The sequence below is a fragment of the Silene latifolia genome, chromosome 9 (assembly GCF_048544455.1).
Source record: "Silene latifolia isolate original U9 population chromosome 9, ASM4854445v1, whole genome shotgun sequence".
Lineage (NCBI taxonomy): Eukaryota > Viridiplantae > Streptophyta > Magnoliopsida > Caryophyllales > Caryophyllaceae > Silene > Silene latifolia.
Window position 1 is genome coordinate 158,824,661 of NC_133534.1, and position 26,697 is coordinate 158,851,357.

Consider the following 26,697-nt stretch of genomic DNA (forward strand, 5'->3'; position numbering starts at 1 on the left):
AGGATTATAACGAATTTAATGAAGACGATCACTAGTCATAAAATAAAATACATAAACAAAAGTAAAGGATTAAGAAATAACCTTCGGTCCTAACAAATACGGCCTCAGAACAATATCAAAGTAGATATTAGCCTATCAGTAGCACCCAAGACGATATGAGATATGCCCTTTTGATTATGCTAGAATCGATCCAAAATTTTCTGTAAAAATTTAGGTTTTTTGTGTTTTTTCTGATGAGAGGAGGCAAGAGAATCAGTAGAAAAATTAGGTTAGAAATAATTCACCCATCTACCCTCTTAAACCGTGTGTTAGGGTAGATTAGGGTGGATTTTTTCATCCTCTAATCTCGGCCCAATTACCGAAATAAGGAGTATTATTTCCTTATTTTGGTTATTCCAAAAATGTATAAAATGTGTTGAATTGTCATTTAGTGAGGATCGAACCCATGACCTCTTGGTTTGTGTACCCTTACTATTACCACTATGATACATTCATCTTGTTGATATTAAATATAACCGATTACATTTAATTACGAATTAACAGAGTAATTCGTCCAAGCTAACATTACATACATTTAATTAAATATAACTTATTATATTCAATTTACGAATTGACAGTTAATTCGTCTCAACTAGAATTATTTAATCTTCATTAAATAATTGTCTCATCAGCACATTGACTAACTGTTTAGTCATATTAGGCATCAATGTGATCATATTTCTATAATCACATCTCTCAAACACATCCTATAGGTGTGACCTTTAGGGACCAGTTGATCACCGCCATCTGTATGATAGTAACGTCAAACTTTCTAGCAAGCCAACTGTTATTAGGTAATCGTTAATCAACTGATTAAATATACGAAGTATACCCTTTTGAACCTGTAAGAGATTTACAAATGTTATCTCACTAATTTGTGGAGGACACAAGCTCCAACAAACTCCCAATTGTCCTCACAAATGTATGTGCGATAACCGATTCTCATATCCTCAAATTTCTCCCACTCAATGTAAAAAAATTTGCAAATCCGCATTCACAAAGGTCGTATTTTACAAGCGATCAATATCAAGAGTGGTTTCCCCGACTAGAGAGTAACTTAACTGATAAACGAATCAACATTCGAGCATAGCCATGCATTTCAGTTACAACTCCTCGAGTGGCTCCGAGAAATAACTATACCTGATAAGGGTTGGATATTTTCCTCAACTCGAATCCTGCAGATGTAAGCACAGTATGAAATGACCCAGAAAAAATCTACTTAGCCTCCAGTTACGGCAGACCGTGAGAAAGAAACCAAAGTCACCCAAAAACTGCCTTAATCTCAAGAGACAGTCGATAGTCAAAAGAATCGACTCTAGGAACACAATGGATGTCCTATCCACGACCTGGCACCGAATGTTTTTAAACATTTAGGACTCCATTACGTTGTCACAAAAAGTTGTCCTACTAGGTATCGTTATAATCTCGCATCTGTGATCGATCAGTCAACCGTTTGACTTATGGCTCGTTGAATCCACCATCAATCGACTGCACAATATAATAGACGGAGTTATCTGCTCACATTGGCGATTACGGACCAAAACAAATATAATATAATTCAGTTCACTTTGTGGCGTTCAATGTTGTCAGTACAATCCACATGAAAAACAAAATATTATAATAAAACGATGAAGTTATAAATACTATATGAAAAAGATAATGTATCAAATCCATAATCAAGTACTACAACTCAGGAACACGTTTAATTCCCATGGAATTAACGTGCCCTACATGCTTATCATAATTCAACGGTTTAGTGAGAGGATCCGCGATATTATTATCCGTCGCAATCTTGTCTATCACTATCTCCTCTTGCTCCACGTAATCATGGATCAGGTGAGCTTTCCGATGTACATGTCTAGATTTGTTGCTAGACTTTGGCTCCTTAGCCTGGAAGATGGCACCTCTATTATCACAATAGATGGTGATCGGGTCATTCGAACTCGGAACTACTGTAAGTCCTTGTAAGAATTGACGCATCCATATCGCTTCCTTTGCTGCCTCCGAAGCGGCATAGTACTCGGATTCAGTAGTAGAATCTGCTACAACACTCTGTTTGGAACTCTTCCAGCTGACCGAAGCACCATTAAGAGTGAAGACGAACCCAGACTGAGATTTTGAGTCATCTCGATCCGTTTGGAAGCTAGCATCTGCGTAACCGATTGCGCATAGCTTAGTATCGCCTCCATAAGTCAATACACAATCCTTAGTCCTCCGTAGGTATTTGAGGATGTTTTTAACAGCTATCCAGTGTGTTTCTCCTGGAGTCTTTTGGTACCGACTCGTCATACTCAATGCATATGCCACGTTTGGACGTGTACATATCATGGCATACATGATCGATCCTATTGCAGATGCATAAGGAACATGACTCATGCGCTCAATCCTTTCAGGCGTCGTGGGTGACTGAGACTTGCTCAACTACATCCCAGTCGTCATTGGAGGGTTCCCCTTCTTGGAGTTGGTCATGCTGAACTTCTCAAGAATCTTATCCAAATAAGACTCCTGACTAAGTGATAACGTCCGTCGTGATCTATCTCGGTAGATACGGATTCCCAAAATGCGCTGTGCCTCACCCAGATCTTTCATCTGGAAATGGTTCTTCCGCCATTCTTTAACCGAAGATAGGAGAGGAATGTCATTCCCAATCAAGAGTATGTCATCGACATACAATATCAAGAATACAATCTTGCTCCCACTCGACTTGATATATAAGCATGGTTCTTCGACCGATCGAGTGAAACCATACTCTTTTATCACCTGGTCGAAACGATGATTCCAACTCCGAGAAGCTTGCTTAAGTCCATAAATGGAACGCTTAAGCTTGCATACTTTCTTAGGATGTTCAGGATCTATGAAACCTTCGGGTTGCACCATGTACAACTCTTCCTCCAAATAACCGTTTAAGAAGGCGGGTTTCACATCCATTTGCCAAATTTCATAATCATGAAATGCGGCTATCGCTAAGATTATTCGAATGGAACGTAGCATGACTACAGGTGCAAAAATCTCATCATAATGCAATACGTGCACTTGAGTGAAACCTTTTGCCCAAGTCGTGCCTTATAGGTATCTGGTTGCGCGTCTACAGAACGCTTTATTTTGTAAAGCCATTTGCACTGTAGAGGTTTTACCTTATTAGGTAAATCAACTAGATCCCATACATCATTCTCGTACATGGAGTCCATCTCGGATTGCATGGCTTTGAGCCATATCTTTGAGTCGGAACAAGTCATAGCACCTTTATAGGTAACGGGTTCATTACTCCCTAGGAGTAAAACGTCATTCTCCTCGACCATACCAATGTATCTGTCCGGAGGATGAGAGACTCTACCCGACCTCCTAGGTTCCTCAGGAATATTAACCGTATCATCAGTTAGAGGAACAACTTCCTCCATATGTTCTTCGGTTATTGGTTCTGGAATCTCCGACAGCTCGAAGGTTCTATTACTCGTCTTGTTCTCGAGAAATTCTTTCTCTAAGAACGTCGCACTAGCCGCAACAAAAACTCGATGTTCGGTAGGCGAATAGAAGTAATGACCAAATGTTCCTTTTGGATAACCTATAAAGTATGTCTTGACCGATCGCGGGCAGAGCTTATCCTCGTGTCTCCACTTGACATAAGCCTCGTAGCCCCAAACCCGAATAAAGGACAAGTTAGGGACCGTTCCCTTCCACATTTCATATGGAGTCTTGTCGACAGCTTTAGACGGACTTCGGTTAAGTATAAGAGCAGCTGACAAAAGAGCAAAACCCCATAATGAATCACAATGAATCAGGCACTACCGTGTGATTCATCATGGATCGAACCATATCAATTAAGGTTCAATTTCTCCGTCCGGACACACCATTCAATTGAGGTGTTCCAGGTGGAGTTAACTGTAAAACGATTCCACAGTCTTTCAGGTGTTGATCAAACTCATTTGAAAGATATTCGACACCCCGATCTGAACAGAGTGTTTTAACCTTTCTACCTAGTTGGTTCCGTACCTTGTTCTGGTATTCCTTGAATTTCTCAAAGGACTCACTTTTATGCTTCATTAAGTAGACATATCCGTATCTACTTAAATCGTCCGTGAAAGTGATAAAATATCTATAGCCATCTCTAGCGGTAATTGACATAGGTCCACAAACATCAGTATGTATGAGTCCTAATAGGTCACTAGCGCGCATTCCAACACCTTTGAAGGAAATTCGAGTCATCTTGCCAATAAGACATGATCCACACGTGCCATATGTAGAAAAATCGAATGCGGGAATAGTCCCATTATCGTCGAGTTTCTTCACGCGTTTCTCATTTATGTGTCCCACTCGACAATGCCATAGATAGGTTTGATCTTTGTCACCAACCTTTATTTTCTTATTATTCACGTGTAATACTTTTGTGGTTTGGTCTAAGATATAAATTCCATTCATGGAAACTGCTTTGCCATAAATCATTTCATTGAAAGAGAAAATACAGCTATTATCCTTTATTGAAAATGCAAAACCGTCTTTAGCAAGTACGGAAACAGAAATAATGTTCTTAGACAAATTGGGTACATAGTAACAGTTACTTAAAAATAACTCAAAACCACTAGGGAGTTGGATTACATATGTTCCCTTCGAGACAGCAGCAACTCGTGCTCCATTCTCGACACGCAGGTCCACATCACCTTTTTCGAGAAGTACGATGTTCTTTAGGCCCTGCAAATGATTACACAGATGAGAACCACAACCAGTATCTAGTACCCAAGTTCCGAAACTTGCATGGTTAATCTCAATCATATGAATATAAGATGACATACCAACAGGAGCGACGCGGCCTGCTTTGATGTCCTCACGGTAGACGGGACAGTTCCTCCTCCAATGTCCAGTCTTGTGGCAATGGTGGCACTCTATGTCACCGCCCTTGGTCTGATACCACTTGTGGGATTAATCTGTATGAATCCCTCAATATTCAGGGATTATAACGAATTTAATGAAGACGATCACTAGTCATAAAATAAAATACATAAACAAAAGTAAAGGATTCAGAAATAACCTCCGGTCCTAGCAAATACGGCCTAAAAACAATATCAAAGTAGATATTCGCCTATCAGTTGCACCCAAGACGATATGAGATATGCTCTTTTGATTATGCTAGAATCGATCCAAATTTTTCTGTAAAAATTTATGTTTTTTGTGTTTTTTCTGATGAGAGGAGGCAAGAGAATCAGTATAAAAATTAGGTTAGAATTAATTCACCCATCTACCCTCTTAAACCGTGTGTTAGGGTAGATTAGGGTGGATTTTTTCATCCACTAAACTCGGCCCAATTACCGAAATAAGGAGTATTATTTCCTTATTTTGGTTATTCCAAAAATGTATAAAATGTGTTAAATTGTCATCTAGTGAGGATCGAACCCATGTCCTCTTGGTTTGTGTACCCTCACTACTACCACTATGACACATTCATCTTGTTGATATTAAATATAACCGATTACATTTAATTACGAATTAACAGATTAATTCGTCCAAGCTAACATTACATACATTTAATTAAATATAACTTATTATATTCAATTTACGAATTGACAGTTAATTCGTCTCAACTAGTATTATTTAATCTCCATTAAATAATTGTCTCATCAACACATTGACTAACTGTTTAGTCATATTAGGCATCAATGTGATCATATTTCTATAATCACATCTCTCAAACACATCCTATAGGTGTGACCTTTAGGGACCAGTTGATCACCGCCATCTGTATGATATTAACGTCAAACTTTGGCTCGTTTATTCCATGTTTTGGTTCATGTTATGCATGTTTTAGCATGTTATAGTCATGAAACAAATGAAAACATAATAAAAAAGGATTTTTACACCCTCATACTTACATGTTTGGTTATGGCGAGTGACCGACGTAAGTGTAACAACTCGTTTGATCGGAAAAAACTCGGTTTAAAACCGTTTTGGTAAGTAAAAAGAGTGTTTCAATGTTAGTGATGGTGTAGTGGTCGAAATGGTCGGTCAAGTGATTTAATGCACAATGACGGTACCAATCAATGTGTAAGGCTCGTGTTTACGATCGGTAGGTCGTAAATACGCGTCGGGTTGTGACTTAATAAGTCGAGTCGAGAATTTTAAGGGAGAAAAGAGGGGGCGGACACTCGCGTAAGTCTCAAATGGGTGGCATTTGAGGGGTATTTATAGGAGAATGAGTGGTTGTGTGAGTTTTGAGCGACGTGGCCACCTGGGCTGCTTAAAGAGGCGCAAGCGACGTCGCGGGTCTTCGAGGTGAGTTGTCGCTTTCACAACAAACGCAATCATGATTTGTTCTATCCTAGGTTTTGTAGTCACATGTTTGGTACTTGACCATTCATGAATCCGGGAAAACTTAAGGTAGAAGGTTTGAAATGTTTTGTTTTTGGTGGTTGACTCGGTTTGACTCATTGTTGGAGTCGGGATTTGAATTTTTGAGTCGGTTTTTTGTCCGGTGTCGGTTTTGACTCTAGTTAGTGTCATTGCGACCCCGTCGTCGTGCATTAAACACTCCAGATATTTTTGAAATATTTTGAGATGTTTTATTTTCGAAATGGTTTTAAGTTTTCCGACGTAAAGTTGTACACAAACTGTCGATCAAACGACGCGATTCCAAAGCATGTTGTAGTCCGATAATCATCGGGTGTGTGTTGGAGTCTCAGCAGATACTGGGTATCTACAGTTGTGTACTGATGTAAAATGGGAAGGTAATTGCTTATGCCTCGAGATAGTTGAAACCTTATGAGGAGAATTATCCTACTCATGATATAGCACTGGGAGTCGTGGTATTTGCCTTGAAATTATGGTGTCATTATCATTATGGAGCTACATTTAAATTATTTTCTAATCACAAGCGCTTGAAGAATATTTATACCCATAAAGAGTTGAGTTTGAGACAGATATGATGGATTGAGCTAATTGAGGATTACGACATGGAGATAGTGTATCATGAAGGTAAGGCAAATGTAGTGGCAGATGCACTAAGTAGGAAATCTGTCCATGCTTTATGGACTGCTGGGATAAGGGAGAAGCAGAAATACAATACTAGAATCGAAAAATGGCGTGCGGCCGTGGTCAGTGTCGTGGACACTGGAGTTGTTTCTAAGTTTGAGATTCATTCTGATGGCAGTCTTAGATTTGCTGGAAGATGGTTTGTACAAGATAATGATGTATTGAAAAGAAAGATCCTTCCTAAAGCTAAGTCTACACCTTATTCTGTTTTGCATGGGGGAGATAAATTGTATAAAGATTTGAAGAAGACTTTGTGGTGGCCAAATATGAAGAAGGATGTAGCTGCGTTTGTTGCAAGATGCTTAGTCTGTCAAAGGGTGAAGGGAGAGCACAAGAGACCGCAAGGTAAAGTCCAATCTTTAGATGTGCTAGAATGGAAGTGGGAGAGCATTTATATGAATTTTATTATTGGTTTGCCGAGGACTTAAAAACCGTATAATATGATATGGGTAATTGTGGATAGATTAACTAAGTCAGCACATTTCATTCCAATGAAAGATACGTGGTGAAAGGCGGAGTTGGCTAAGGCTTATATCAAGAATGTGGTGAAGCTTCATGGTGTGCCTAAAGATATTGTTTCTCATCATGATTCGAGGTTTATCTCTAAGTTCTGACAGGAGTTGCAGTCCATGATTGGGACTCAGTTGAAGATGAGTACAACATTTTATCCTGCTAGGGATGGTCATACTGAGAGGACTACGCGGACACTGAAGGATATTTTGAGATCTTGTGTGATGGAGTTTGGTGGAACATGGGAGGAGAGATTGGATTTGATTGAGTTTTCTTATAATAATAGTTATTATGCTAGCAATGGCATCGCACCTTTTGAGGCATTATATGGGAGGAAGTGCAGGAGTCCAATTTGTTGGGATGACATAGCAGATGCAATGGTGTTGGGACCTTAAATGATTCAGGAGATGGTGGGGCAAGTACAGGTTATTCGACAGAAGATGAGAGCTGCGCAGGATAGACAAAAGAGTTTTGAAGATTTGAAGAGAAGTGGGATAGAGGTTGAGTTAGGAGACAAAGTGTTACTCAAAGTATCTCCTATGAAGGATGTGATGAGGTTTGGGAAGAGAGGTAAATTGAGTCAGAAGTTTATTGGACCTTATGAGATCCTAGACAGAGTTGGAGACGTACCTTATCGATTAGCACTACCTCCAGCTTTGGACAGGGTTCATAATGTATTTCATATTTCACAACTGAGGAAGTATGTGAGTGATCCTACTCATGGGTTAAAGCCAGAGCATGTGGAGATAGATGAGCAGATGTCCTATGTTAAGATGCCTAAGGAGATATTAGACAGGAAAGTGCAGGTTTAGTGGACTAATCATAATGTGGAGGAAGCTATGTGGGAAGCTGAAGCTGCTATAAGGGATAAGTACCCTAATCTTTTTGTTTAAATTTAGTTGGTTACGGGGACATAACCCTTTTTTTTAGGGGGATATGATGTAATATCTCATATTTTACTGCATTTTGATGAGAAGTTTAGTAAGTAAAGTATGTTTTAAGCAGTTAATATTAAGTTGAGTTTGAGTTTATTTGGCCTTTCGCAGTACTTGGAGTGAACTTTGGGATAAAGGTCTATTTATGAGGCAAAGACTGTAATACCCCATATTTTAGTAGCATTTAAAATGGGGTTTAATGATTTAATTATGATGTTTATAATTTATAATAAAAATTAGACGGAATAATATAATAAAATAATAAGTAATGGTTTTGTCGGGAGTTTAGTAATTGGTCGTGTCATTGCCATGTTGACCAACAGTCACTCGATCAATGTCAATAATACAAATAATAATAGTAATATTGTTTAAGGAAATAAAAATAACAATAGTAGAATTTCCTAATTGCCTGTCTACCTATTATAAATAGAATAGTGGGGACCTTACCCTAGCATATACAATCATAAAATCTGAAAATAAAATACATAGAGGGAGAATAAGAGATATAGAAGCAAGGAAAAGGAATTAAGACCGCATAATCGACAAAAGGCAAAACTGTCTTGCAAACTTATTCAATTACGATTTCAATTGTTTAAGTCGTGTATAAAGACCACCGTGGACCACCGTATGACCAATGGTGTGGTCGTGTCCTTGACCGTAGTTGCTCCTAGGATCATCCCCTTACTCGCCTGACTTTCCTTGACCGTCGACGACCTTCCTGTTGGAATAAGTGTCCTCCGACAATAATGCAATCACAACTATCGATCATGTAGGTCACACGTTTAAAGTCTCATTTTAAGAATACATGTGGGATGTAATATTTTACAGTCAACTGGTCCACACATATCGGTAATGATTGGCTGACTAGAGTTTGATAATACTGTCGTGCGACGGTGGTGATCAGTTGATCCCCTTAGGTCATACCTATAGGAAAATACTCTTAATTGATTATTTAATTAATCGTATGCCGATACGAGTTAATTAAATTGCTTAAATTTTTTTTTTTTTTTTGCAAAAAAGTTATCATTTCATTTCTTAAAAAGAAAGGAAATTACAATTTGCAAACTATCCACTAGAGAAGTACAAAACAAAAGGAAGCAACCATTTAGAGAGCCTGAATTCTAGCTACAAAAAGCTCAGAATGGCGCATATACATTCGAACCGCAATCTGAAACTTTATCTTACTTAGGAGAGCAGATTGGGAGAGTTTTCCATGAGCAAAGATCCTACTATTTCGTTCAGTCCAGATAGAGTGCACTACTGCAGCAATGGAGATGAGATACCAATGCTTCCTCCATCGTGGCAATGTTACCTGATGAGAAAGTTCCTGATGCAAGGACAGAGCAGGCCTGGTTATATGCATCCATTGAAGGATAGACGACCAAAGTTGATTAGAAAACGGGCAAGAAAAGAAGAGATGAGCATGATCCTCAGCATGACACTCACACAAACAACATCTATTAGCAAGGGAAAACCCTCTTCGTTGAAGATTATCCACAGTGGCAAGCTGACCTTGAACGGCCATTGAAACAATAATTTTATGGCTAGGTAGAATCCCAGAGTTAGTAAGATTAAGGGCCCAGTCCTTAACAGGAGTAGGCTGCCTAAAGAACAAGTAGGGAAGATGTGCAGGGATTTGGGAGCCTGTACACCAAGCACTAATCTGATGCTGAGCTTGCTGAACAGAGCCAGAAAGAGTGATGAAAAGGTCCCTGACTTTGAGGATATCTCTGAAACTAGAAGGGAATTGCCCTTTACTGGTGACTGTCCAAATGGAGTCCTGTTTCAGGACATAATTTTTGATCCAGAGAGCCCATAAACCAGTGGCAGGAAAGGAAAGCTTCCAAACCCATTTCAGTAATAAGGCATGATTCCAGGAGAGAAGATCCTTTATATTGAAGCCGCCATTTTGCCAAGGAGTACAAATAGCAGACCAACTTTTAAACACTAGTCTTCTAGTACCCACAGGGATATTCCAAAAGAAATCCTTACTGATTTTATTAATATGATGAATGATCTCCTTTGGAAGAAGGAGACTAGAACACCAGTAGTTGTCTAACCCAAATAGCACAGAATTCAGGAGCTGAATTCTACCAGCATAAGAGAGAACATGTGAAGACCAATGATGAATACAATTCTGAATCTTAGTAATAAGGGAGTCATACATAGACAATTTAAGCTTAGAAGTTGCAAGAGGAAGCCCAAGATATCTGAAAGGAAATTCTCCAAGAGAAAAACCAGTAGCAGCAAGGATCTCAGTCTCTATAGATGGAGCAACTCCACCAAAGTAGAGATTAGTCTTATCAATATTAGCATGCAATCCAGAAAAAAGAGCAAATTCAGAAAGAGCATTTTTTGCAGCGAAAAGAATGAAGGCACATCTCCCCTAACAAATATCATTAAATCATCTGCAAATATCAAATGAGTGAGATGGAGTCTACTACATTTAGGATGGTAGGAGACCTGAGTTTTAGTGCAAATCCTTCTGAGAGATCGTGAGAGAATTTCCATACTTAGGACAAAAAGGTAGGGAGAAAGAGGATCTCCCTGTCTTATTCCACTTTTACCAGGAAAAAACCCAGATATAGTGCCATTAATCTTGAAAGAGTACCAGGTATTAGTTATGCAACCCATAATCCACTTTGAAAATAAAGGGGGAAACCCTAGAACCTGGAGCATTTGAGAGATAAAGTCCCATTGGAGAGTGTCAAAAGCTTTCTTAATATCCACCTTTATTAAGCATCTGGGTGAAATATTTCTCCTATTATAACCTTGAACAAGGGCCTGAGAGAGCATGATGTTTTCAAAAATACTTCTACCTTTCACAAATGCTGCCTGCTCAGGTCCAACAATTGAGGGTAAAACATGCTGGATTCGATTAGCCAAGATTTTACTTACAGCTTTATAGAAAACTGTACAACAAGAAATTGCTTAAAATTGACGGATAATTTTGTGAGTAAATTTAACGTGTCTTATTCTAATTCGATTAAATTGGATATGGTCAAAGTAATCGAATTATTTTATTACTTAGATAAAATTATTGTTTACGAAACAATTGAAATTGAATGAATAATTTATTATAAATACAAGACGTTGTAATTTATAATTGATAAACCGTTTTGGTACAAGTAATTACGAATTACTAATCGATTTTGTATATGACATATTTTATGAGTATGTTGATTTTTAATATGTTAAAAATACATTACAATTTCATATGTCAAGTAACATGTCACATATGTTACAATTGACAAATGACAAAAATAAAATGGACCTCCCATTTTATTTAAGGGTGCCGAAATATAGAGGGAACATTGGGTTAATGGTGTGTTTTTGATCTTAGTGGAAAACATAATGATAAAAGATTACCTCTAGCCATGCATGCCTACTCTTACCTTGAGAAGACAAAGACCATGCATTGGCTCCCCAATTAGACCCCCCCTCCAACCGGTTTTCATATGGTGTGTGCAACCATATGGATCTCTTGAATTCATTCATTCTTTTTACCTAATTTTTCTAGTGTAAGAAATTGCTATCAAACTCTCTACAATTTATGATAATTCTAGAGAAATAAACTCACAAAACTCTATCTCTTGAACCGAAATTTCAAGAGCAAAATTAATATTTTTGTGTCAAATTTTAAGTAGACTAATCTTAATACTAGATCATATTATTTTAGTCTTTAAGATGTATTCCTTGAGTATTCACTTTTGGGAGAGATTCTATACTTGAATCTATGTTCATCCATTTTAGGAGTGCTCAAGAACAAGTAAGAAGGAGATCTTACTCGTGCCCAATAATCCGAAATCTTCAATGTAAGATGATGATTTCTTCCTTATCCTTTTATTGTTTGCATGCATAAGATTTGTAATTAATTTTATGACTAAATTAATTTGTAACATATAATAATATGTTAAGAAATGAGATATAGGTTTCAAACAAGCGGTATCATGTGCACATGGTTGTTTGCATGCAAATCGGTTATAGTTTTTTCGAGTTATACGATTAACATATAAAACTTGTAAATTTGTGTTATTATGATATATCACGAAAATAGTTTATGCATGTTAAAGTTTCTGATCCTAAAATGTATTTTGGATATTTTGGTTAATTTATGGATTTTTATTGTTCATTTTATTTAATATTGGCATTAAAATGTGATTTTTATGATAAAAATGTCATTTTTGGACGAAAATTAGCTAAACTTCGAATTTTCCAGTGGTTTTTGGATATGTTTTCACATATATTATTATTAGATGATCTGGAAAGTTTCAGAATGTTTGGAGTTTTTATGCTCGAAATATGGATTTTTCATGATAAAAATCGGATTTAGATGAAAAATAGGTTAATATGAGATAAATTTCGAATCTGATCATAGAAATTTAGTATGTTGTCACATGAAATTTTAAGAAATGTGTGTAAAATAATAGGCTATAATGAAGTCTTCACGCATGATTTATGAATTTTTGATGAAAAATAGCATAAATAGTGACTTAATTAGTGAATAATTGCTAAAACATACTTCATGTCTAAGGAAAAACGTCACATGTTACATTTTATTATCTTTTTCAGATCTAAAATTGAAAAGTTGATGAATATAATTTTTTTCATGTTTTTATGATTATAATTGATAAATCCGATAATCCGCAACACAGACCTCTCCACAGACCATGGGGTGCTGGCTTGGTATGGCAACCCACCCTTTAAACGAAAACCTTCTAAAAGCACTCAGCATACCTTTATAATGCCCATGTTTGTGTTCATAACTTGTATGTTATCACCTTTTATAAACAAAACTCTTACGAAATTTTCAAAATAAAAAAAAAAACTTTTCCAAAAATAAAAAACTTTCAAAATGGCTGAAAATCAACAAAGTCAAGTCGAAACCCTGTCAAAATTTCAAAAATATGTGAACCATTTCAAAAAGAAAATATATCAAACTTCAAAATCAACACTCCTACAATCACACACAATGATTGTTTTGGACAACATTTCAAAGTCAAACTTTCTTCTAATTCACATGACACACACGTGTCTTCTTTTTTTCTTATCCTCTTTTTTAGTCAAGGCACGAGTCTTGTTTGAGTAAATGTGCAAATAGTCGAATGTGTCTTGATTCATCGTCGGTTCTTATACTCAGCCCAAGATGGTCGGAACCAACAAAAGTGCAGCAAGCGTCCATGGTCCCGGAGGAAATGGTAATAGTCAAATCCTGGTCGCACTACTCCGTCTACACACTAGTCAGGATGTCCCTTATGCTCGCCTCCAAACGATCGAGAATTGCATAGTGGCTGTAGAAGCCAAACTCCCACCTACAGAGGAACCCATTCTCAACAATGATGACTCTCCACCCTTCATAAACGACTCTTCACCAATCCTCACTGAAGCTGAAAAGCGTCTCCAATACCTAGAAGAGAAACTGATGTATCTCAAAGGAGACGATATTTATAGGGAAAATAGCCGAAAGTATGAAGCAGTAAATGCCCAATTACCAACAAACTTCAACATAACTGATATCCCTAAATTCAGGGGGCACAAAAACCCTCTAAATCATATTAGTGCCTTCAAGGATAACATATCCATCAAAGGCATTAAGGCAGAGATGTTCTTAAGGATCTTTCCTTCATCTCTTGACATTATTCCCAAACAATGGTTCTACTCTCTATACCACAAGAAGATCTCTACCTAGGATGATGTTGCCATCGAATTCACCAAGCAATACGCGGATAATGCCAAAATCCAAGTCAACATGCGCACCTTAGAGGTTCTTACCCAAAATGAAAAGCAAGGATTCACCGACTTCCTAAGTAGGTGGAGGAAGACTAGCACCCAATTAGTAGAGCATCTATATGAAGCCACTCTTGTGGAAAAGTTCGTGGACAATCTAAGGCCTATCTACGCAAATCATTTGAGGTACCAAAACATCATTTCTAATACTACGGTTTTATGAGTCTCTGGGTACTCTATCGAGTAGGCCTTACTCTGTCGAGTAAGGGTGTTTTGCATTTTAAAATAGTTTCTGACCTGTAGGGTACTCTATCGAGTAGCCTTAGGTACTCGATAGAGTAGCCGGCACTCGATCGAGTAGGTTAGTTACTCGATCGAGTAGCCGGTTTACGGGTGATGTTTTGTCGGGTTTTGTTAATAACACGGATTAATATATATAAATCTTTCCGTCATCTTTACAATACACTTTTACAAACCTAATCACATTGAAAAGAGATTCAAGTTACGTTCTTCGCATTCATCCGTGTTACTGACAAATCCCGGAGCTTGAAGGGTCGGATTTCATCGTTCTTTGTATCATTGTGATCCTTGCGTCAAGGGTAAGTCCTACGTACCATTTTTATCGCATTTGGTTAAGGTTGTTTAAACCCTAATTTTGGGATTGGGGGTTTTCTATGTTTATGTTGATGTGGTAGTGATTGTATGATTATATGTATAGGAGAAGGGTTCGTAGAGGAAAAGTTTTGAGACAACTGCTAGATCGTCTGATGTATGCGTTGCATTCCAGGTAGGGTTTCCCTACTCAGTGTTAGCCCCATAATGTGTTGGTGATGATTTGTGATTGTTGATTGTTGTCATACGAGTATTGTCATACGAGTACTGAGTGGAGTCACTTGCGGGAGTGGCTTCACGCCCTAGTTTCGCCCTCCGTGGAACCCGCCACGGGAGGGGATGTGCACATTAATGGGACAGGGTTATCGCTCGGTATGATGAGCGGGGATTTGGTGGGTACGGCTGCGGTCCCCACATCGCGGGGCTGGTCCAGGTGGACAGTCGGTGACGGAGATTGATTGCAGTGGGTGTGATTGTGTGTGTGACCGTTTGAGCTGTGTTGTTTGTTGTGTTGTTGGATTATATAAATTGTGTGATTAGTACTGACCCCGGTTAAATGTTTTAAAAACTGTGGTGATCCATTCGGGAGTGGTCAGCAGTTATTGAGCAGGTATGATATGACGAGTATGGGATAGCTGGTATGAGTCATCACGTGGCAGTTAGAAGTCTTCCGCTGTGTCAGACGATGTTTTATAGCTTTGATAGTTTTAGAAGTAGACCGTCTGAGAGTCTTGTATTTCTTTTTATCGGTTTTGGAGTTGGTATGTAATCACTTTAAACATTATTTACTTTTAAGTATGTTTCGTTATTGTCTTATGATTATCATTGCCTCAGGAAATCGAGATGGTAGCACCTCCATGCCTTAAGTGGTCCTGGTAAGGCACTTGGAGTATGGGAGTGTTACAATCATGTCTTTCAAAGATTTAACAGTATTACGTACAAGGATCGAAGACGATATTCGCAAAGGCTCTTGTCCAAAATGGTAGGACGCGGATATCAAGGGTCAACATCGACTGAAAATCGTTCCTACGGTACCACTAGCAAGACCGACGATGTCAACCTTGTCGAGTCATCCAAGAAAAACATTACACCAAGAAAGTTCACCGACATCGGTGATACATACACAAATGCACTGAACAGGTTGATGAAGCAAGGAAGAATCCAACCAATAGGACCTACACCTGACCTGGAAAAAAAGACCAAGTACTGGGACGATAATGCCTATTGCGAATACAATAGGGGCAATGGACATGACACAGAAAACTATTACAGGCTGAAACATGCTCTTCAAGAGATGATTGAAGATGGACGTTTTCCTATACCTCCCGTAAGTAAGCCTAACAATCCAAAGAATCCTCTTAGAATTCTAACAATCTCAGATGAGGAATCCACCTTGGATTTCTCACACCTTATATCTCCACTAGAAAATGAGATCGACATGGTCGACCATGGGGAAGCCTATTCTACCATTACTCCAACTGTCGCTGGTTTTGTCGCATGGGTAAGGAGTGTGAGTAGACAGGTTGCTGAACTAGAAGATGTCGTGTTATCTTTGCAAAAGTCAAGAATACCATCATCAAGAGCCACGCAAATGGCCATCACCATGTCCTGTGAATCTACGATGCAAGAGGTCCTTACAATAGTTGATGATTTGGTTCGACGAGTCGCTATCTAGAATCTGAAATCATATACCTCGAAGAGCTCAATTCTTTCAATGGCGTTAGGGCTGACGATGATGAAGATGTCTGAAAGGATTCCTTAACCCTCAAATTAAACTCCTTTAATTTTAGATCTAAATAACTCTTTTAGATAGATGTGAATCTTATGCATGCATAACATTAATAAATCAAAGTTTACGAAGAATACTTCTTTCAAAGCGGAAATCGGATTAGGGCACAAGTAAGAACACCTTTCTATATTTGTTCTTGAGCTCCAAATAAATGGATGATGCCCTTAGTCTCAATAGTGTGAGAACCTCCTTTCAATTGCACCAAGACAACCGCTAAATCCAATAATATATGGACTAGATACTATTATTGAAAACCCTTAAAATATAATATAATATTATTTTGTATTACTACTTCTAGTAATTTATAAATTAGATTTTAGAACAATTATTTCTCAATCTTTATTTTAGAGAAAATGTGAAGAGTAAGAAGTAAGAAAATATAATAATGAATAAAGAAAAATAAGAACACTTCTTATTATGATGCAGGGGAAAAACCGGTGTCATGGAGGGGAGAGGAGAGCCAATGCATGTTCTTTTCCTTTTTGTATTTGTTCTTATTAAAGAGTATTAGGGTGTAGATTAGGTTAGAAAGATAATCATTGTGTTTTCCACTACACAAAAGAATTCAACCAAATCACCCCATTTCCTTGCAAAAATCGGTTGCCCCTTGTAATATTGAGTACATTTTATTTTTGTCAATTTGTCATTTTGTCATATAATGTGTTACATGTGACATGTAACATGTTATTAATAATATTAGTGTATATTTAACAATTAAATATCATTACATATATTAATTCAATTATATACAACAACTGACTACTAATTCAAAATCACAAAGAAATAAAATGGTTCACGTTAATATAATCTACAACATATTGCAATTATAATTAACCGTTCAATCTTAATTTAATTGTTTCATAAATAATATTCTAGTAATGTAACATCTTAATTACTAAAACAAATCTTATTTAATCAAATTACAATAAGATTCATATTCTTACTCACATATGTAAGTTTTTCAATTTTAAGGAATTAATTAATCTGTATCGATATACAATTAATTAATTTATCTATTAAGAAAATTGTCCTTTAGGTGTGACCTTAAGGGATCAACTGATCACCACCGTCGAACAACTGTAATGTCAAACTCTAGTAAGCCAATCATTACCGATTAATGTTGATCAGTTGACGTATAAAAATGAATCATCCCTTTATGTATTCTGATTTATGAGTTTTAATAATGTGATCGCACCATTGTTGAGGACACATACTCCAACAATCTTCCAATTGTCCGAGACAAGTGTGCGTTACCAATTCTCTTGTCCTATTACAATCTCCCACTCAATGCAAGGTGTCTTGCAGGTCGTTCTTGCAAGTGATCATATCAAGAGTGGTTTCCTCGATCTGAAGAGTAACAGTCTGACCGGAATTATCTACCGTAGATACCTTCCAAGCGTGGCCACGCATTTTTAGTTCACTACTGCTCGATTGGCCCTGAGATTATTTAAATAACCCTGAAAAGGGGGTGGACAATTCCTATCGCACTATTCCCTTTGTTTAGCCACAGCTCTTCATGACCCAAAAGATGCCCATTTGACCTCGTTTACGAAAATCGTAAAGCATAATTTAAAGTCACTCAGAAACTGTGCCAACTTGGGCGAATAGTCTTTAGTCAAAGAATTGACTCAAAAAAAATACTATAGTAGCTCTCGCCACGACCAGGCTATAAGAATTACCAGAACTCTATAAGCGGTCATTGCCCGACAAAGTGTCTCTTACAGTCTGTCTATGTGATCGACTAGTAATCTCTTATGACTATATGGCACTTGAACTTGCCATCAATCGACTCACACTCTAGTCACTTAGAGATGTCACCTCATATAAGTAACTGGGGGCAATTACTATGTTAGTCCAGTTATCTTTAATAAGGTCTAATATTATCTCAACAACCTATTTGGATAGAACAAAGTAAAAAAATAAAATAAAAGAGTTTAATATAAAACTCAAACGATGAATGCGATTATCATATATGAATAATCAATACAATATCATTACTTCATATCTCATAATCTAATACAAATTGGGCATACGCTTAAGACCCATGGAAGCTACATGTCGGTCATGCGTAGCCTGAGGTAGAACCTTGGTTAGAGGATCAACAATATTATCATCTGTCCCAACCTTACATATCTCTATTTCCTTCCTTTCAATGTAATCCCTAATCATATGAAATTTTCTGGGTACATGTCTAGACTTGTTGCTAGACTTGGTTTCTTTAGCTTGAAAGATGGCCGCTCTATTATCATAATAAACTATGATAGGATCTTTGGCGGAAGGGACTACCCTTAGTCCTTCTAAGAATTTCCTAATAAATACAGCTTCCTTGGCAGCTTCAGATGCTGCAATGTACTCAGCCTCCATTGTAGAATCCGCAACAACTAGTTCTTTGAAACTTCTGCAACTAACGGCACCACCATTGATCATAAAAACAAAGCCAGCCTGGGACTCCAAATCATCGCTGTTAGTTTGGTAGCTCGAGTCAGTGTAACCCTTCACACTTAGCTCGGTATCACCTCCAAACACAAAGAATAAATCCTTAGTCCTTCTTATGTACTTAAGGATATTCTTGACGGCTACTCAGTGACTCTCACCTAGTTTCGCTTGATATCTACTTGTCATGCTTAAAGCAAATGAAACATCGGGACGAGTGCATAACATGGCATACATGATTGATCTGACAGCGGAAGCATAAGGGATCAATTTCATGCGTTCAACATCTTCAGACTCAGTGGGTGACTGAGACTTGCTCAAGGTAATTCCACTACCCATTGAAATCAAACCCCTTTTGGAATTTTCCATGTTAAAACGTCGAAGAATCTTATCAACATAAGATTCTTGACTCAATGCCAATATCCTTTTCGATCTATCTCTATAGATTCCGATACCTAATATGCGTTGTGCTTCTCCTAAATCTTTCATATGGAAACGATTTCCCAACCACCCCTTGACAGAGGTAAGCATAGGTACATCATTTCTAGTGAGTAGTATGTCATCCACATACAAGATAAGGAAGATGACATTGCTCCCACTGAATTTCATGTATAAACATGGTTCCTTGACACTTCGGGTGAAACCACTCTTTTATCACATGATTGAAATGATGATTCCAACTTCTTGATGCTTGCTTAAGACCATAAATGGATCGCTTCAGCTTGCATACCTTGTTAGGATTTTTCGGATTTACAAAACCCTCTAGTTGCAACATGTACACTTCCTCCTTTAAATACCCATTTAGGAAGGCGGTTTTCACATCCATTTGCCATATTTCATAATCATGAAATGCAGCAATCGCTAACATTATCCGAATAGATCTAAGCATGGCCACAGGGGCAAAAGTTTCATCATAGTGTAAACTATGAATTTGGGTGAAACCTTTCGCCACTAACCTTCTTTTGTAGACATCATCATGCCCTTCTATGCCATTCTTTATCTTAAAGATCCATTTGCATTGGAGAGTTTTTATACCCTAAGGCAAATCAACCAAGTCCCAAACTTGATTTTCATGCATAGAATTTATTTCGGATTGCATGGCTTCTTGCCATAAAAGTGAATTTGTACTAGAGATTGCGGCTTTGTAGGTTACAGATTCATCACTTTCTAAAAGTAACACGTGTAAGTTGCCATCTTCCTCGATAATACCTATGTATCTATCAGGTTGGCGACTGACTCTCCCCGACCTCCTAGGTTCGGAAGGAACAACGTTCGGGTTACACGAGGAAGGAACATCTTCTTGCGTCCTCTCTTCCGTTTGTGGCTCTTGAACTTCATCAAGTTCAAATTTTCTCCCACTCTGTCTTCTAGAAATAAACTCATTTTCTAAGAACACAGCCTCACGAGCCACAAACACTTTGTTCTCGTGACGGATGTAGAAGTAAAAGCCATATGTTTCCTTTGGATAACCTACAAATGTACACTTTTGAGATGTTGCGGTGTAGGAGTACCATTTGGTAGATTATCCTCGGTGGGTACGGAGTGTGACGAGAATTTTGGCATTGTAGGTGGATTTTGTGGGGTATTGTGTAATGGGTTTTCTTCTCCTTCTATTGCGAAAGGATTGACAAACTCACTAGTGGGTTGAACAACTTCACCAACACCTCTCAAATTCCTCCTAACAAGTCTCCTATTGTTCGTCAAGGTTCTTTCGATTTCACGGTCAAAAGGTAACAAATCACTTTGTAACATTGCTCTTCTACTATGATATGTACAAAGGCCTTCTAATCTTGTCTCTCCTTGATGCTTGGTCATTGGATTCGATCAATTTAGTCTTATTTTGCCATGAAAATGCAAGATTCTTACTTCTTTCCTACCAAGGGATCAAAATCTCAAAGAATATGCAAAACAAAGAACTAAAGATAAGAAATGACCCAAATAAGCACTAAAAAGCATGGAAACAAGGCTAATTCAGGGGCTAAATATGCGCCAATTATGGTCACATCATTAACATAAGCACTAAAAGTAAGGGGAAGTTCAAGAAGAATGGGAGGAAGGGTAAGAAGCAAGCTCCCACTTTCACCAAAGCTAGGACTTGTGAAGCTAGCACTTCAAAAATCAAGAAGGGTCCTCTTGATAAATGCCATTATTGTAATGGTATGGGACATTGGAAAAGAAATTGTTCCAAATACCTTGGTGATATTAAGGCTGGAAAGATCACTCCAGTAGGTAAATGACTATCCTTTCTTTTATATTTCTAATTCAACTATGGTATTGGGATACAAAGTTGTGATAATGTATCTCCCTTTTTTATTGTAAATAGGGCCTCCACCAAGCAAAGCCAAGGGAAAAGAAAAGCAAGCATAAGATACCATCAAGAAACTAGGAATAGCTTTCATGGAGCTTTGCTTTTTATTGTCTTATTTTATTCATGTTTTGGATTTTAGAACCTTAAGTTTCCGTGTTTGACATGGGAAGGTATTTTGGATAATTTGTTGTATTTTGGATAATGGTGACTTGGTTTGCAACCCAAGTCACCCGTTTTATCATTTTATCCTTTTGCTCTAAAATTCATGATTAAATGCTTGTTCTTAGAAACATATAACTTAAAGTGATCTAATAGACAAATATAATGACGGGATTCATTATATGTCCACATGCTTAAGGCTTGTGTATGATCATTTACAAAGTAACCTTGAGTCTACGAAGTCTCTTAAAGGTATGTCAGTCACCAAGTACACATATGAAATCTAAAACTATTAGTCAACCTATGAGATAGTTCTCCTTATACTTCAAATTCATTATTTGTGTCTCATATGCTATCTTTGAATCTCTAGTGTATTTATTCTAAAGATAGAGTGGGAAAAAAATGAGGACACAACACACGAGGCAAGATATATTGTGTACTTGTGTAAATGAGATCTACGCAAGGTAGAATGATTTGAATGAAGGGTATATCTATTCACATAGTATACACAATAGATGAGATCTATGGTCTCAAGTAAGTTCTATATGACTATAGAAACCAAGTGAAGTAATCATAAGAGTATGTTCTCAAGATAACTACACGAGGAGACCAAAAGAAAGTTTTGGAAGAAAAATGACTAATGTAAAGTCTTAACAAGAGTTTTGACTAGTTTATGAAAATTTTGACCAATAGTTTCAACCTTGATATTTACTTAAGAGCCTAAATGAACCAATGTAACATCCTAGTAATAAGCGATATTTATGACTAGAGGTTGCAAGGATTGATATACCGATATCTTCAATAGCCAAAGTTTTAAACCACGCAGATGTCATTACTTAACCTCATTATGAAAATGAATTGGTTAAACCTCCTTCTAAAAGGGATATTTTGAAGGACGTGTATTAGATATTACTTATATTTAAACAATGACATTGCTACGAATCATTATGACATGATTGAGTTAGAGATTGAAATCTCTTTCCATAAGGTTAAGATGAGACCTCTTCGAAACAGGAATTTTAAAAGGATATGATGGGAACATATATGGCTTCATCTTAATAACTTTGCAAAGCATCATACATTCCAAATTTTGAAATGTGTTCAATTGAGTAATCAATTTCGAAACATGTGGAATTAAGTGGGAGCATTAGAAATTATCATGTGAAGACATGGAATTTAGTGGGAGCTATCATCCTTTGAATGTTTACAACTCATTACTCGTTAGGAATGACGAGCTAATATCTTCTTTCACAAAGAAGTATTTGAGTTTTCAATTCTGGATGAATTTGGACTATGATGAATCCAATTACGTCATGAAATATTGGATTAGTATTAAGAGATACACATCATATCAACATACACATAGGTTATTCATGTAGATGAAAATGGAATTTCCATTAGCAGTCATGGTCGTTCATTGAACCTATGAACGGTTGATCTCATGATTATTAGTAACTAATGTTTCCGTCATTAGAATAATCATGCACATATCCAATAGTGAATCATTTGCATGAAAGCATGATGATTCATTGGCAAGCCATACAAGAAACGTCATGAATTCTCAAGGAGAATCCGATGAACGATTTCAGTGTTTGACAGAATACTCTATTATGTGTTAAGAGGTTGCACATATTATAGAATGTCCGAACACACGTAAAGATTTATGAAAATCCTAAACTTTTCAAGTCAAAAGGAGAAATAAGAAGTTTTGGAAAGATACTTTTTTTTTTGGTGAAAATGTGAATCTCATTAAGATCAAATATAGCACACCATACACTTATCATAGTCCATCATAAAACTAAGGTACTAAACTAGTACATTTTGTAGCCAAGCCTTACATTTAACACTCCCCTTATCAAACTCGCCTTTGTTCACTCGTATTTTAATCAGTTGCTGCACTCCTTTCACAACTTGTCGAGGTTGGGTAATGTAATTCTCCAATCTACATTTGTTCCTACAGTTCCAAATACTGTAAATGAGACCAGAAATTGCAGCCATTACCACCTGTTTTTTCATCAAAGATCGACACCTCCATCGAATAATCCAATCCATAACATCTCCTTGCCAATGAACTTGTAGCCAAAACTAATCTTTCATAACTATGCTAGGACTTGTAAGAAGTGCTAGGCTAATCATCTTGTCAAATTGTTGCAAGACTCTACAAAACATATACCTAGTGCATTGTGTGTGGATGGAGTACTTGATCAGTACAAGTTATATCATTCACCACAAATTCGTTCGTTATGTGATAATCGATAAGGAAGTTCTTTCAAGATAAAGAACCCAAACCAAGGTCGGGAACCTTGATGTGTACTTGGTAAGGTTCATGCTATGAGTGATAACGTGAATATAAAGGATAATACGATTAAGAAGTTTGAACACATGGACACATGGCATGTTAAACTTCTATTGCAATCAATAAGTGTTTACACTTACGATATGCATCACAAGGTTGTAATATGGTATTGACTACCCGAGTGTGATGTCGACATTTGTCGTTTGAGTTATTATTAACTCACCTTATACATTGCTATATCCAAACGGGTTGTGAAGACAAATTGAACCCCGTTAAAGTGAACATGGATTAACATTGTATTTTCCCATAGTCACTTGTATGAGGTGACGTCTCAAAGTGACTAGAGTGTGATGCGATTGATGGCAAGTTCAAGTGCCATAGAGTCATGTGAGATGACTAGTCGATCACATAGGCAGACTGTTAGGAACATTTTGTCGGGCCTAATGACCGCTTATAGAATTCTGGCAAATTTATATAGTCTGGTCGTGGCGAGAGCTGCTATAGTATTAAAATGAGTCGATTCTTTTGACTAAAGACTATTCGCCTAGGATGGCACAGTTTCAGATTAACTTTGATTTATGTTACTCCGACCTTCGTAAATGGGGTCAAATGGGCATATTTTGGGTTATGATGGCTGTGGCTAGTTGAAGGGAATGAGTGCGATAGGAATTTTCCACCCCTAGTCAGGGTTATAACAATATCTCAGGGCCACTCGAGGAGTAATGAACTGGAAATGCGTGGCCACGCTCGAAATGTATCCATGGTGGATAAATCCGGTCAGTCAGTTATTCTCCAGATCGAGGAAACCACTCTCGATATGATCACTTGCAAGTACGACCTGAAAGACACCTTGCATTGAGTGGGAGATAGGAATAGGACAAGAGAATTGGTGACGCACACTTGTCGAGGACAAGTGGGAGATTGTTGGAATATGTGTCCTCCGACAATAATGCGATCACGACTGTTGATTATGATGATCACATGTTTAAGTCTCATTATAAAGAATATAATTGGGAAGTAATATTTACTGTCAACTGATCAATATATATCGGTAATGATTGGCTGACTAGAGTTTGACATTACTCTCGTGCGACGGTGGTGATCAGTTGATCCCCTAGGTCATACCTATAGGGCAACACTCTTAATTGATCATTTAATTATCGTATAACATTACGAGTTAATTAAATTACTTGAAAATTGACGGAGGATTTTGGAAGTAAAATTTACGTATCGCATTGGAGTTTGATTAAATGAGATACGGTCTGAGTAATCAAATTGTATCTTTACTCAGATGAAATTATTGTTTAAGGAAACAATTGAAATTGAATGAATTATTATAAATACAAATTGTTGTGATTTATAATTGGTAAAATATTTTGGTACAAGTAATTATGAATTACTAAGTCGGTTTTGTATATGACGTATTTTTATGATATGTTGATTTTTAATATGTTAAAAATACATAGCAATTTTATGTGACATGTGACATATTGACAAATTGACAAAAATAAAATGGATCCCATTTTACATATATGTACCGAAATTAAGGGAGGATTAAGGATAATATTGTGTTTATTATTTGAGTGGTAAACATGATGATTACCCTAGTCACTAGCCATGCAACCCTAATGCTCATTGTAAAGAACAATTCAAGCATGCATTGGCTCCCTCTAATCCCCCCTTCCACCCGGTTTTATGAGATGAAAAACCACTTTGGTTTTTCATCTTATTTTACCTAAAAATACACTAATATGTAGTTAGTGCATTATTCATTATTCATCATCTAAAAATTTGAGTTTTAGAGAGATAAAAAGCTTCCTTCTTCCTCCTCCCATAAAACCGAAATATTAAGTGTCCTATAATATTTTTGGGTCAATTTTTACAAGATTAATATTGTACTAGTATTTATAATATTAATTTTAATCAAGAGTGTGCTTTGGGTATAAAGCTTTGGGAGAGATCCTATACTTGGATCTTAGTTCTTCCACTAAGGAAAGCACAAGAACAAGAGAGAAAGGTGATCTCTCTTGTGCCCATTTAAACCGAAAATCCAATGTAAGAATGGATGTTTCTTCCTTATTTTGTTTGTAAGTTTGCATGCATAAGATCATTTAATTAATTTTATGACAAATTAAAATAAAACATATATGAGTATGTTAAGTATATAGATCTACTTTTCCTTCAATATGGACTAGATACTATTATTGAAAATCCTTAAAATATAATCTAATATTATTTTGTATTACTACTTCTAGTAATTTATAAATTAGATTTTAGAACAATCATTTCTCAATCTTTATTTTAGAGAAAATGTGAAGAGTAAGAAGTAAAAAAATGTATGAATGAATAAAGAAAAATAAGAACAATTCTTATTATGGTGGAGGGGGAAAACCGGTGGCATGGAGGGGAGAGGAGAGCCAATGCATGCTCTTTTCCTTTTTGGATTTGTTCTTATCAAAGAATATTAGGGTGTAGATTAGGTTAGAAAGTTAATAATTGTGTTTTCCACTACACAAAATAATTCAACCAAATCACCCCATTTCCTTGCAAAAACCGGTTACCCCTTGTAATATTGAGTCCATTTTATTTTTGTCAATTTGTCATTTTCTCATATAATGTGTTACATGTGACATGTAACATGTTATTAATAATATTAATGTATATTTAACAATTAAATATCATTACATATATTAATTCAATTATATACAACAATTGACTAGTAATTCACAATCACAAAGAAATAAAATGGTTCACGTTAATATAATCCAATACATATTGCAATTATAAATAACCGTTCATTCTTAATTTAATTGTTTCATAAACAATATTTTAGTAATGTAACATGTTAATTACTAAAACGAGTCTTATTTAA

At 36.8% G+C, this 26,697-nt stretch overlaps 2 protein-coding genes across 2 annotated transcripts; both read left to right on the forward strand.

Moving 5' to 3' along the window:
* Nucleotides 1–6,977: 6,977 nt before the first annotated feature.
* Nucleotides 6,978–7,961, forward strand: LOC141601808 (uncharacterized). The gene is made up of 2 exons (XM_074422114.1): nt 6,978–7,373; nt 7,674–7,961. The coding sequence occupies exons 1-2, from the start codon at nt 6,978–6,980 to the stop codon at nt 7,959–7,961; spliced, it is 684 nt and encodes a 227-aa protein (XP_074278215.1).
* LOC141601809 (uncharacterized) lies at nt 7,962–8,378 on the forward strand. Its single transcript, XM_074422115.1, has one exon. It carries the CDS (start codon nt 7,962–7,964, stop codon nt 8,376–8,378), a length of 417 nt encoding a protein of 138 aa, XP_074278216.1.
* The last annotated feature ends 18,319 nt before the right edge of the window (nt 8,379–26,697 follow it).